Source organism: Eucalyptus grandis, chromosome 5, assembly GCF_016545825.1.
Source record: "Eucalyptus grandis isolate ANBG69807.140 chromosome 5, ASM1654582v1, whole genome shotgun sequence".
Classification (NCBI taxonomy): domain Eukaryota; kingdom Viridiplantae; phylum Streptophyta; class Magnoliopsida; order Myrtales; family Myrtaceae; genus Eucalyptus; species Eucalyptus grandis.
This window is the reverse complement of record NC_052616.1, coordinates 6651938-6666558: the sequence shown is the minus strand read 5'-3', so window position 1 is coordinate 6666558 and position 14621 is coordinate 6651938. Positions and strand designations below refer to the sequence as shown.

At 38.5% G+C, this 14621-nt stretch overlaps 1 protein-coding gene across 6 annotated transcripts; it reads right to left on the bottom strand.

The window, feature by feature from the left end:
- Positions 1-523: 523 nt before the first annotated feature.
- On the bottom strand, positions 524-11457 carry LOC104437342 (pentatricopeptide repeat-containing protein At2g34400). Of its 6 annotated transcripts, none has more exons than XR_001985836.2 (6): positions 9041-11457; positions 6024-7035; positions 4385-5350; positions 1288-1461; positions 1049-1207; positions 524-957 (listed from the first exon to the last, which is right to left on the bottom strand). XR_001985836.2 is itself a non-coding variant. In XM_039314146.1 (4 exons), the coding sequence occupies exons 2-3, from the start codon at positions 6989-6991 to the stop codon at positions 4390-4392; spliced, it is 1929 nt and encodes a 642-aa protein (XP_039170080.1). In that variant the 5' UTR covers positions 6992-7035; positions 9041-11457; the 3' UTR covers positions 524-1461; positions 4385-4389. The 6 variants fall into 6 exon arrangements, 1 of the variants encoding a protein (XP_039170080.1); XR_001985835.2 differs by having other exon boundaries at positions 524-954; XR_005551637.1 differs by having other exon boundaries at positions 524-1207; positions 9041-9138; positions 9251-11457.
- Between the last annotated feature and the right edge of the window lie 3164 nt (positions 11458-14621).

Below are 14621 nucleotides of genomic sequence, written 5' to 3'. Positions count from 1 at the left end.
GGCGGGATTCCGAAAGTTGTCAGCCAATGAAATATGTATATTTACCAGTCGGATTCCACAGTGCAGGCATAAAGAACCTCTTGTCTTGCAGAATAAAGTTTCTGGTCATCACTTATCGTCAAACGGCGTCAAACTGCTCAGAAAATATGTTCATCACTTATGGTCGTTCTATGATTCACAGACAATAAACACACGTAAATAAAAATTCCCAATGAAATGAAGTATTCGTTATTGGAAGCTAATCTTTCATAGGGAAAAATAGACAATTCTCTGGACAATGTCAACAAAAGCCTTAATCTCAGTAACTTGCCTGATCACCATCTACTTGTTTTCAAATGAACATGAAAATTGAGTAGCAGCTACCTCTTCGTTTTTTCCTTTTTTTCTTTTTCCTGAGGGAGGGTGCGCAGGTAACGAAGTACCAAGTCGTCATTTGATGGAATTGAAACTCCATAAGACTACAAGGAGTCTTATTCCAACCCTCCAACAAGTGGGCGGTTTAGCAAGTATGGGCAAAGTAACAGAGGAAAGAGTTTGAATCAATATGATCTGAATTTGATCCTCAAGGTAGGTGATATAATCAGAATATACAGATTTAAGAAAATTTATCTTACATTAAATGCCTGTTCCAGATTTTCCTCATTCCACCCTACAACTTACCTATCACTTTTCATCTAGTCTAAACTGATTTGCCACGACTTCTGAATTGCATCTGGATTCTGAATCTGTAAGCAATTACAGTCATGGGACAAGATGGGTAGAATAACCTTAGGCATAGCAACCTCATGCATAATCCAGTGACGCAAGAGTTCCTCACAAGCTTTAGAATAACATATCCCCAACTTCAAAGTAAAATCTTGTGATTTTTAGCAAAAAATCTTTAAGTCTACAAGTCTGTTGCCTGGACATTTCAATTACCTCCACAATAGGCCTCAATAACATGTAAACTTCCATCTGCTAAACAACTCAATTATTAGTAAGTCATTCGAGCTTATGTAAGGCACTTGCTGCAAATTGAAGTATAAAATTAACTGTAGAGTAGCCAAACCTGGGATACTGAAGGGCCCCCGTGGTTCTTGGGCTCCAAATGCACAATTCAAATGCAGAAACAAATATGTACAGTTCAATCAATACCCTCTCTGATTTCTTGGGCGCTCTCACTCTCCAAAGGAAACCGCAGATTAGTGACCGCCCAACAGCAGCTATGCTATGAACCAGACAGAAGCACTGTCTTTCAACACATCATAAAAATACATGAATAAATAGATGAAACCAACTTGCAGTTACCATTAAATTCCTCTGTTCCAAGTGCTTCGAGAGCTTGCAGGAACAGATACAAAAACAATCACCATATCTCAATCATCCATGGTTTGTTCTAAGCTCCTGCACTAGGCATCGCAAGTCAGTCCAGAGAAGCCATCCATGTGCTGTTATTATTTCCTGTGAACTGCATTAATCACTCTGCAGTATATAGTTGCAATAAACCATCAATCTCAATAAACAACATCTTTTATTTGTGATTCAAAAAGAGGATCAAGAATGAAGCTTGCAGAACATATTAATATAAGGTCACAACAAAAAGGATCAACATCACATTTTGTTTACTTATTTTGGGATGGCTATAAAGGTGAACAAGATATGGTTATGATAAAATGCAGGTCACTAGATAGGAGAAATCCTATTTAGTCATAGAAAAACACTGCTGCAGCAGAGATCTTACAAAACTTGATTAGAGTCTTGGCCAAGCTAGTAGCTAAGTAGGTTCATTTGTGCATGTCATGAGATAAGCACAGAAATATGTCCCAACCATTACAAGCGAAATGTCATGCAAACAAACCAGATGAAATGTGCCCTTTGTAATTGCAGTATATTTAACATCATATCCTCTGAAAGGGACTACTATTTTCTTCCTAGTGCCCAGTTTGTATTCAGTCTCTAACTTAATTCCATAAACTCTAATTCTCTTGACAATAGTTTCTCTTGCCTCAATCTTCAGTAATACCAGTCCAATTCTTCTGCATGAATTATGTCCTCAAGAGAAATAACTTTTTCCTGTATCATATGCCCCATAATAAAGCATCATTTGGTTCATCGTATGCATGTTTCTTCTTTCTTTTGATGTGCAGAAAACCATGCCTGCTATCATTTATCATCAAGCATGCAATAATCACCACTATTGATAGTGCAATTCCAACTAAATGATGCAATTGTAAATAAATCCAACTATAATATTGCTAGTTAGAAATATAACGGCAATGATATTAACTGGTCAAACATCTTCTCTGGACCAAATATTCTGATCACTATGCTATATACATTCGGACAAACCATCAGCATTAACCGCTTGGTTAGAGCTATTAGATAAAGATTTTCCTGGCTGCAGGTACTGTTATTTTCTTGAGCTAACTTTTCAGTTCTATTTGTGCATGTCCAAAGAAATTTCTCACCAATTGTAACCTATAGAAGTTCATGATGACATATTTCAAGGCAAATAGGTAACCTCCGAGGGCATGGAATATGCACCTTTAAATGTTTGGAGCAAATACATAGGAGGGGTTATTACATGCATAAAGCAGGAGCCCAAAATCTACTATGGAAGTGTTTAATACTATGGCATCGCTAAGTAAACCATCATCTACTATAAAACAGTTTAGTAATAGCAGCACTACATCCTCTAGCAGATTTTCAGTACAACATTCCCTGCACTTATAAGTAATTCTTGAGTAGATGAACTTTGAACCAATTGTTTACTGATTGTTAGACATAACGCTTTGTTCCTTTGACAATAAAAGGAGGTAAAACCAACAAGAAGTATCTTATTTCATCATAAATTATATTATTCCCTCAAAGGATGTATAAGATTTGTAAAAAAGATGAATCTGCATTGATCCTTAGTCTGAGCCATTAAATGGGAGAAATGTATGTTGAAGAGCTATCTGCAAAAGAAATTTGGTTGAAAAGTAGAGAAGACCCTAATAACGAATTTAAACATCAATTTCTATATAGCATTCAAGCATCAGTGACCAGAAAATAAGGGGCTTAAACTTTAAAAAACGCCTAAATGACTTCAAGTGAGTAATGACCAATTATTTAAAGGGGGAGAATTGAGAGAAGTAAAACAGCACTTGTTTTAAGAAAAACAATCTCCAGAGGAAGTTACGAACATATCAACACAAGGAGATTTTACAGAAAATAGCAGCATATTTTCCTAATAAAACAAACGGCACCAAATACAGTTGCTTAATCAAGACTCGAAGAGTTAGAACATTTTCAATACCACTCAGATACTGAAGGTAGAAAACTGGCCACAGAGGTGAGCAAAACAAAACTCTAGATATTGAGTTCTCATGCAGGCTAAAGGATTGATAATACGAGGAATAAGAAACTGTATCTCAAGAAAAATTTCTTGCACAAGTCACTTGAAAATTTTGTTTTATCAACATCTATTTGTAATTACTTAAAAAAGTTCTTTTATACTATTGGTGTTCAATGGCATAGAAGAGGATGACAGATAACTGAAAAACCAGCAGTTCTTGAATGGACTTCCATGTTTAAGTTTAAGCAGAAAAATTAAACATCAATGGCAGTATGAAAGACGGGAAAGAATGCTTAAGACTGATTTGTGCAAATTCTCCAAAAGGAGTACAAAAAAACCTTCCATATGCATCATGCAAGAGCTATGAAAGAAAATATAGTAGCCAACACTGAAATTGCACAAGCAAATAGAGGGTAAGAACATTATAAGTGCTAAAAGTTGTGTACGATGCTCACTTTAGAGCCAAAAGTTTATTTCGGATTACTTTAAGTGCTACTTTTTTTTTAAAACGATCATTTAAGTGCCAACTCCGGTCCGAATTACTGAATCCGACGTGGCTATATTTTAATTTATTTCTCAGTCCTATGTGGCTCACTGGTGTGCCTAGTCAACATATAACCTCCAAACAACGTTGTCCAAAAGTTGTAAATAGTGATCATTTAAGTGTCAAATTTTATTAAAAGTGATCATTTGAATGCCAAATTGTAATTTAAAGTAATTATTTTAGTGCCAGTCATTATTAAAAAATGATTACTTCAATGCCAAGCATGCCACGTGAACTAGATTTTTTAAAAATTTTGCCGTCATATTATAATTTTAATTATAAAAGACACATAATCAATTTGATTGGAATTTCTCGCCGTTGACACTAAAGTGATCGTTTTTCCTCCGATTTAGCACTTAAATGAGCCGACGAAAACTTTTGACACTAAAGTGAGTATTGTACACAACTTTTGACACTTTTAATGTACTTATCCCACAAATAGCGCACATAAGATATCAAGACAAATGCACCAGTCTAAAAATGGGGAAAAAATAAGAGATGATGTCACATTACCAAAGACTTACCCAATTTACTGATCCTCAGTTTCTTCGGAATTGTCAGCTTTCGGGATGTAACCTTCCCTCTTCATCTCATCCACCAATACTTCATACATCTCCACTGTGCCATGATGCAAACCATCACCAGCATGAAATTCATGTAGCTGAGTCTCAATTTCAAACCAACTGCAACCAGGTGTCTTAGTTATACCCCTTTGTCTCATCAATATTCTCATCCTCGCCGATTCATCCCACTTTTTCACATCAGCATAGAGTTTTGATGATATAACATAGTTCCCAGAATTCGAAGGTTCTATTTCCAGAAGAAGCTGCATCACCCGCTCACCAATATCTGCATTTCGCCGTTTCTGACAGGCACCAAGCAATGACCCCAGAACAACTTCATCTGGCTTTCCAGGCATCTTCTCAATGAAGCTCCAGGCCTCATATAAAAGTCCAGCACGAGAAAATAGATCAACCATACAAGAATAATGCTCAATTTTTGGGACCAATCCAAATGAAGTGCACATCATAGCAAATAGTCTGCGCCCCTCAGTAACCAGACCACCATGCACACATGCAGAGAGTACTCCAACGAACGTGATGTCATTTGGGTAGACATGCCCACCCTCTTTCAACATGTGATCAAATAGTGCTAACGACTCCTTTGCTCGACCATGAAAAGCTAGGGCAGAAATCATAGCATTCCAAGAGACCTCATTTTTCTGAGGCAGGTCTTCAAAAACTTCAAGAGCATTGTCTAAACTTCCACACTTAGCGTACATATCAATTAAAGCAGTACCAATGTAAACATCACGCCTTAAGCCATTATGAGACACATAAGTGTCCACCCAACCGCCCAGCTCTAGGGCCCCAATTGAAGCACAAGAAGACAACACGCCAAGCAATGTAATTTTGTCCGGATCAATGCCAACCTCTCTCATCGTGCTAAATAGTGTAATCGCTTCTTCAGCCATCCCATTTTGGGCATAACTGTCACCACAATAAGTAAAAAGTTTAGAGAGCTCTTAACCAATTATGCTTAATCATGCGGATTAACATAATATGTATCTTGCACATTACTAACTGATTAACTGAACCAAATGTAAAAGAACAAACAAGTCAATTGGAAGGATAAATTCTCCCACAAACAACCCAAAAAAATGTATGAGCAGCACCCTCCTCATTACTGAAATAGGTGTATGAAAAATGAAAGAGAAGCAAAACTCAAGCTAACATAGTGCACTGCCAATACCCTTGCGAGGCTAAATCAAACAAAGAAGAAGGTAAGGAAAGCAGATAAAACTACACAAGTTGAAGTTTCCCCACCAAAAAAAAAAAAAAAAAAAAAAAAAAATCAAAACTATCTACTAATAGAAAAGAAGCAATCTTGTAGCCGCTAGACAGAGAGGCTGCGGCAAATATCAGCCATCACTCAATTGAGGAAAAACATTAGTATTAGCATTATGAAGAGTATATATGAAAATGTGATGATTATATCAGGATCAGTCCTGGTAAAGTCTTATTGTCCAGAATGAGCATCTCATAGAAAAGCTAATATGTGACCTATAGTAATTAGACTAATAGACACAAAGATGTCACAGATGAGATGAGCTAATAACTAGTGATTTCATAAAGCAAGCAAGCAAGAGAAAAAGACTGATACCCTGTGATCATAGCATTCCAAGTCACTATATCCCTCTTAACCATTTTATCAAAAATCCTCCTCGCTGATGTCAAATCCCCACATTTCCCATACATATCAATCAAGGCAGATCCCACGTAAGAGTTCAACTTCATCCCGTTATCCAGAACATATCCCTCTATCCACTTGCCAAATGTCAGATTCCCCAAGTCTCCACACGCTGTGAGAGTGCTCACCACAGTCATTTCATCAGGCATGAAGCCTTCCTCCCCCATTTTCCTGAACAGCTCGACTGCATCCCCCGCAAAACCCATTTTCGCATACCCAGAGATCATCGAGTTCCACGACACCACATCTCTGTCGGTAATTTCGTCAAACACCTTGCGTGCATTCTCCAGCTCCCGGCACTTGGCATACATCATAATCAACGAGTGACTGGTGTGACTGTCCGAATCCAACCCAGTCTTAAACACCGAAGAATGCGCCGCCCGACCATGGTCCAACTCGAGAAGATTCGCGCAAGCTATGAACAGAAATGGGTACGTGAAATTATTGGGTTTCACTCCTACACATTTCATTCGGTAATAGAAGTGCAGCGTCAGGGAGTAGTCGTGCCGCGTTGTGGTCAAGCCCCGGATCATGACATTGAAGGCGTAGTCATTGGGTCGAGGGATTCGAGAGAAAACGAGGGAAGCGTAGGACACGTCCTTGAGGTCGACGAGCTTCGCGAGGAGGAAGTTGGGCTTGTCGACGGAGCTCGCGAGCATCTGGGAGTGGACTTGCTGGACCGTCCTCGTGGAAGTACATCTTCTCAAGATGGACAGGAGCGACTCGCAGTGAATCTGCTTCGGCGAATGGACTGGGACTGGTTGGGATTTCAAAAGGCTCAGTTGGCGGGGAGCAAGGTGGGTTAGGAGGACTTGTGCTTTGAGCATCGTACGAGGGAGAGCCACCTCCTCCTCCTGAGCCGTTTTCTTTAACCTATTCATTTGGAATTCCACCGGGGTTAACCGCTATTTTTCACTCTTTTTGTCTGAAATACACCACAAGAAGTTTTTGAGAAAATCGGTAGACTTCCCCAGCTTATTTCTAACTCTACCTTTCTTCTTCTTCTTCTTCTTTTTCCGAGATTTGTATAATATTTTATTGCAAGCTCAAATTGAAAGATAACATCATAAGAAATAAATTGAAACCGACTGATATAAAAACAAAAAAAAAAAACAAGTCATGTATTAGGGTCTTAATTTTAGGGTTAAATGTCTTGTGGTCGTGTGAATTTTCTCTACTAACCAAACATTGCAGCTATATTAGGTAATATTTATATAAAAATCGATCGAAAATCATTTTCACTCAAGAGATCCTAACATTGTTTTTGTGATGTTTTAGGTCCCAACACATCTTCATCCACGAGATTTGGATCAATGGGTAAACTTTTTTCTCTACTAATTCATTATTCTTATTGATATTTTCCTCACTTTATTTGCTTTATGCATAATTGATATCAGACAATCCTTCTCAAGCAATTTGATTTGGGTGAAGGGACTAAGCAACCAATTCACTACACAATGATTTTGTTATTAGTTACAAAATTAGTTACAAAGCTAATGTTTCATCACGGGGAAAACATCTTTTGACATGGCTAGATATTAAAAAAAATCCAAAAAAAGAGCATAAAAAAAAAAAGAAATAGAAATAAAAAATAACTTTAATCGAGAAAGGAGCCTTCGTGAGTCCTAAAGTTATTTCCTAAAATAATACCCTCCTTCTTTTGTGGTTCGATCTTGAGTTTTAGTAATGTCAAATTGAATTGAAAAACCGCAAAAGAGCATTTTCAATATGAAAAAATAAAGAGGAAAGAAATAGAAATAAAAAATAACTTTAATCTGGAAGACAGCCTTAGTGAGTCCTAAAGTTATTTATGAAAACAATACTCTACTTTTGTTGTCTGATCTTGCGTATGGGTAATGTCAAGTTGAATCGAAAATCTGGACAAGAGCATTCCCAACATGAAAATAAAATTAAAAAATTATAATTAAAATAATTATTTTCCTTCTTCTTTTGTTGTTTGATCTTGCTTATGAATAATGTCAAATTGAATTGAAAATCCACAAAAGCGCATTTCAAATATGAAAAAGATTAAAAAAAAAAAAAAAAAGAACAGAAATAAAAATAAAAAATAACTTTAATTCGGAAAATAATTATTTTCCTTCTTCTTTTGTTGTTTGATTAATTAGATTGTTGTCAGAAAGCATCTAGCTAAGTAAGAGAAAAGAAAATCCAATACAGGTTGAGCAAAATAAACTAGTGCCGTCACAAGTTAGAAACATGGCCAACAAAAGGATCAAACAAGATTAGAAGGCATCTGATCTTTCTGACACTTGACATGATAACTTGATCAACCCACAAATAATTAACCAACAACTGTGTAGAGAGCATATTCTTTGCAACAACAGAATTGTTTGGGAACAATTTTTCTGAGCAGACATTGTAGCTAATGCAAGAGTAAAAGCTTGACTTTCCATGTAGCTATGGAAAATATATTCATCACTTATAGTGAATTCACAGACGATAAACACGTGTGTGATAAAAAAATGCCTGAGGAATTGAAGTACTCGTCTTTGAAAGCTAATCTTTCATTAGGCAATATAGACATTTCTCTGGACAGGATCGACAAAAGCTATAATCTCAGTAGCCACCGTTGACTTGTTTTCAAATGAATGTGAAAATTGAGTAGCAGCTACATCTTCGTTTTATTTTTCCTTCTTTGTGAGGGAGGGGGCGAAGGATTATGAAGTACAAATCTTCATTTGATGGAATTGAAACTCCTTAAGAATACAAGGTGTATTATTCCAACCCTCCAACAAGCGGGCGTGTTAGCAAGTATGGGCAAAGTAACAAACTGAGGAAAGAGTTTGAATCAATGTTATCTGAATTCGATTCTCTGGGCAAGAAATATAATCAGAATGAACAGATTTAAGAAAATTTATCTTACATTAAATGCCTCTTCTAGATCTTCCTCATTCTACCCCACAACTCACCTGTCACTTTTCCTTTAGTGTAGACTGATCTGCCGTGACTTCTGAATAGCATCTGAATTCTGAATCTTTAAGCAATTACAGTCATGGAACAAGATGGCCTGATTAAGGGTAGAATAACATTAGGCATAGCAACCACATGCATAATCCAGTGGAGCAAGAGTTCCTCACGAGCTTTATAATAAAATATCCCTAACTTTAAACTAAATAAACCTGTATTTTTAGCAAATCATCTTCAAGTCCATGAGTCTGTCGCCTGGACATTTCAATTACTTCCACAACAGGCCTCAATAACATGTAAACTTCCATCTACTAAATACTCCATCATTAGTAAGTCATTTGAGTTTATGTAAGGCACTTGCTGCAAACTGAAGTATAAGATTAAGGGTAGAATAGCCACACCTGGGATTCTGAAAGGCCCCTGTGATTCTTGGGCTCTAGATTTATAATTCAAATGCAGAAACAAATATGTACGGTTCACTCAATACCCTCTCTGATTTCTTGGGCTCTCACTCTCCAAAGCAGACCCCAGATTGACGACCGACGAACAGCAGCTATGCTATGAACCACACAGAAGCACTGTCTTTCAACACATCATGAATATACATATATAAATAGATGAAACCAACTTGGAGTTACCATTAAATTCCTCTGTTCCAAGTGCTTCGAGAGCTCGCGGGAACAGATGCTAAACGATCACCATATCTCAGTCATCCAGGGGTTGTTCTAAGCTCCTACACAAGGCATTGCAAGTCAGTCCAGAGAATCCATCCATGCACTGTAATTATTTCCTGTGAACTGCATTAATCACTCTCCAGTACAAACTTCCTATTAAAGCTGCCAATCTCAACAAACAACATATTTTATTTGTGATTCAAAAGGAGGATTGAGAAAGAAGCGTGCAGAACATATCAATACAAGGTCACAATAAAAAGGATCAACATCACATTTTGTTTACATGTGTTGGGATGTTTATAAAAGTGAAAGAGATATGGTATAACAAAATGCGGGTACTAAATAGGATTACCTATTTAGTCAAAGAAAAACACTGCTGCAGCAGAGATCATACAAAACTTGATTAGAGTCTCTGCCGAGCTAGTAAATAAGTAGGTTCACGTGTGCATGCCATGATAAGCACAGAAACATGTTCGAACTGTGAGAAGTGAGATGTCATGCAAACAAACCAGATGAAATGTGCCTTCTGCAATTGCAGTATATCTAACATCATATCCTCTGAAAGGGGCTACTATTTTCTTCCCAGTGCCCTGTTTATATTCAGTCTCCAACATTACTCCATAAACTCTAATTCTCTTGACAGTAGTTTCTCTTGCCTCAATCTTTAGTAATACCGGTCCTATTTTTCTCCATGAATTATGTCCTTGAAAGAAAAAACTTTTGCCGGTATCATATGCCCTATGATAGAGCATCATTTGGTTCATCGTGTGCAGTTTCTTCTTTCTTCTGATGTGATGAAAACCATGTCTGCTAACATTTATCATTAAGCATGCAATAATCACCACCTGTGACGGTGCATATCCATCATAATGACGTGAATATAAATAAATCCAACTATAATAATGCTAGTTAGAAATACGACTGTAATGATATTAACTGGTCAAACTTCTCCTTTGCACCAAATATTCTGATCACTATGCTATTTACAGAAACTATTACATTCGGACAAACCATCAGTATTAACCACTTGGTTAGAGCTATTTGATAAAGAATTTCCTGGTTGCAGCTAGTTTTATTATCTTGAGCTAACATTTTGGTTCTATTTGTCCACGCCCAAAGAAATTTCTCACCAATTGTCACCATGGAAGTTGAAGATGACATATTTCAAGGTAAAAAGGTAACCACCGGGAGCACAGAATATGGATCTTTTAATGGTTGGAGCAGATACATAGGAGGGATACTACATGCATAAAGCAGGTGCCCATAATCAACTATGGAAGTGTTCAATACTATTGCATCACCAAGGAAACCATTATCTACTATGAAACTGTTCAGTAGTAGCAGCACAACATCCTCTAGCAGATTTTCAGTACAATATTCCCTGGCACTTATAAGCAATTCTTGAGTAGATGAACTTAAATCAATTGTTTACTGATTGTTAGACATATCACTTTATTCTCTTGACAATAAAAGGAGATAAAACCAACAAGAAGTATCTTATTTATTTCATCATAAATTATTTTACTCCCCCGAAGATGAATAAGATATAAAAAAAAAAAAAAAAAAATCTGCATTGATCCCTAAATTGAGACATTAGGTTGAAGAAATGTATGTTGAAGAGCTATCTAGAATAGAAATTTGATTGAAGAGTAGAGAAGAGCCCAATAATGAATTTAAACATTAAGTTCTATCTAGCATTCAATTACTAGTGACCTTAAGATTAGGAGCTTAAACTTTATAACATGTAAATGACTTCGAGGGAGTAATGAAGTAATGACCAATTATTTAAAGCGGGAGAATTGAGAGAAGTAAAATAGCGCTCATTTGGAGAACAACAATTTTCAGAGGTAGTTAAGAACAAACATTCAATTATAAGACAAATGGTGATTTTATAGAAAACATATTTTCCTTAAAACAAACAGCAGCAAATAAATTTGCTTAATCTAGACTGGAAGAGTTAGAACATTTTCAATACCACTTAGATGATGAAGGTGGAATTTGACTGGCCACAGAGGTGCGCAAAACAAAACTCTATTTATTAAGTTCTCATGGAGGCTAAAGGATCGATAATAAAAATGAAGACGAGGGTCAAGAAACTGTATCTCAAGAAACATTTCTTGCACAAGTTACTTCAAAAGTATATTTTATTAACATCTCTTTATAAATACTTGAAAAGTTATTGGCTACCGTTGGTGGTCAACAGGATAGAAGAGGACGAATGAGAACTGAAAAACCAGCAGTTCTTGAATGGACTTCCATATGTAAGTTTAAGCAGAAACATTAAAGATCTACGGCAGTATGAAAGAAGGGAAAGAATGCTTGAGACTGATTTGTGCAAATTATCCAGAAAGACAGTACAAAAAGCCCTTCAGCGTGCATCATGCAAGAGCTTGAAAGAAAATATGATAGCCAACACAAAAATTGCACAAGCAAATAGTGCACATAAGATATTAAGACAAATACCAAAAAATCTGCATCAAATCACCAGTCCAAGAATGAGGGAGAAATAAAAGAAGACGTTGAGTTACCAAAGACTTACCCAATTAACCGATCCTCAGTTTCATTGAAATCAGTAGCTTTCGTGAAGTAACCTTCCCTCTTTGTCTCATCCACCAATACTTGATACATCTCCACTGTGCTATGATGCCAACCATCACCAGCATGAAATTCATGAAACTTAGTCTCAATCCACAACCAATTGCAATCAGGTGTCCTAGTTATACCCCTTTGTCTCATTAATATTCTCATCCTCGCCGATTCATCCCACTTCTTCACATCAGCAGAGTTTTAATGATATAACTTAGTTCCCAGAATTCGAAGGTTCCATTTCCAGAAGCAGCCGCATCACCCGCTCACCAATATGTGCATTTAGCTACTTCTGACTGACACCAAGTAATGACCCCAGAACAACTTCATCTGGCTTTTCAGGCAACTTCTCAATGAAGCTCCACGCCTCACAAAAGTCCAGCAAGAGAAAATAGGTCGACCATACAAGAATAATGCTCAATTTAAATCCAAATGGTGTGCACATCAGAGCAATATTCTACTCCCCTCAGTAACCACACCACCATGCACACATGCAGAGAGCAATCCGACGAATGTGATGTCATTTGGGCCTCTTTCAACATGCGATCAGATTGTGCTAATGACTCCTTTGCTCGATCATGACTAGCTAGGGCAGAAACCATAGCAGTCCAGGATACCTCATTTTTCTGAGGCATGTCTTCAAAAACTCCAAGAGCATTGTCTGAACTTCCGCACTTGGCATATATCAATTGAAGCAGTACCAACATAAACATCACACCTTAAGCCACTACGAGACACATAGGTGTCTACCCACTTCCCCAGGTCTAGGGCCTCTATCGAGGCACAAGAAGACAACATGCCAAGCAATGCAATTTTGTCAGGATCAATGCCGGCCTCTCCCATCGGGCTAAATGGTGTGATCACTTCATCAGCCATCCCATTTTGGGCATAACTGTCACAAATCAACAAGTCAAGAAAAGTTAGAGAGCCCCTCACCAATTACGCTTAATCGTGCAGATTGCCAAAATATGTATCTTGGACATTACTAACTGATTAACTGAACCAAAGGTAAAAGGAGAACGCACAAGTCAATTGTAAGGATAAATTCTCCCCCAGACAACCCAAAAAACAAAGGTATGAGTGGCACCATCCTCTTTACTGAAAGGCTGGTATATGAACCAGTAAAAGAGAAGCAATAATCAAGTTAACAGAGCGCACTGCCGATACCCTTAGAGGCTAAAGAAGGAGGACGACTTGAAAACCTTTCAAAAAAGCAGGTAAAACTACAAATTTGGGTGCGTTTGGTTCAGCATTTTGAAAGCCCATTAGAAAAATGCAAAGGCTGCGTTTGGTTCAGCATTTGCAAAGGGCTTTGAGGGTACGTTTGGAAAAGACTTTGAGGGTACGTTTGGAAAAGACTTTTGGGGAAAGTCTTTAGGAAAATGAAAACCCCTTTGAGTTAAAAGGTGTTTTTCAAAATGCAACTGTGTTTGGTAAATTGTACTTTGAAAGCCCTTTGTGAAGCACTTTGAGCAAAATGGTGTTTGGGGAATTATATTTACAAAGCATCTTTGTGGTAAAAAAAAAATTATCAAAAGAAAAATTAAAAAATTGATCGGCAAAGGCAGCGGCCACCGGCGACCTCCTATGACCGGATTTGGGGCGGTGAGGTCACGCGACGCCATCGCGACCTCCGGCGACCCTGAATCTAGGACGGCGAAGCCCGGCAACCCCGGATCTAGGTCGTGGCGGCATTGCGCGACCTCCGGCGACCCCGAATCCGGGGGCGGCGAGGTTGCACGACACCGCCTCGACCTCCGGCGACCTAAATTCGGGGCGTCGAGGTCGCGGGAGGACCCGCCGCCTCGGAGGATCCGGGTAGCGCGACCTCGCCACCCCCAGACGGGCGGCGAGGTCACGCGACGCCGCCGCGACCCCGATCCGAGGGCGGCGAGGTCACGCGACCCAAATCGGGGCGGCAAGGTCCTCCCACGACCCTGCCGCCCTAGATTTGGTTCCCTGGTGACCTAGACCTCGCCGCAACCCACCCCCAAAGATCGGTTGCGCCACCCCCAACGACGATCATCTAGGCGACGATTGCCAACAACTGCCTGCCCTTCGCCGGCAACCGGTCACGGAAGAAGCCGATGAATAGTAAGGGAAAAACTGAACAAACGAAAAATCAATAAGGATAATTTGGGAAGAAAAAAAAATTTAGTCCCTCAAGCTCAGCATTTTCGATAAGCTGAAAGCCCAAGGCAGCCCACAACCTGCCTTGGGCTTTCAGTCTTGTGAAGCTGGCATTTGGGGAATGCAAACCCAAAAATGAATGCCAAACGGGCTAGCATTTGCCCAAGGATCTTTAGGCCTCCAAAGGGCTTTG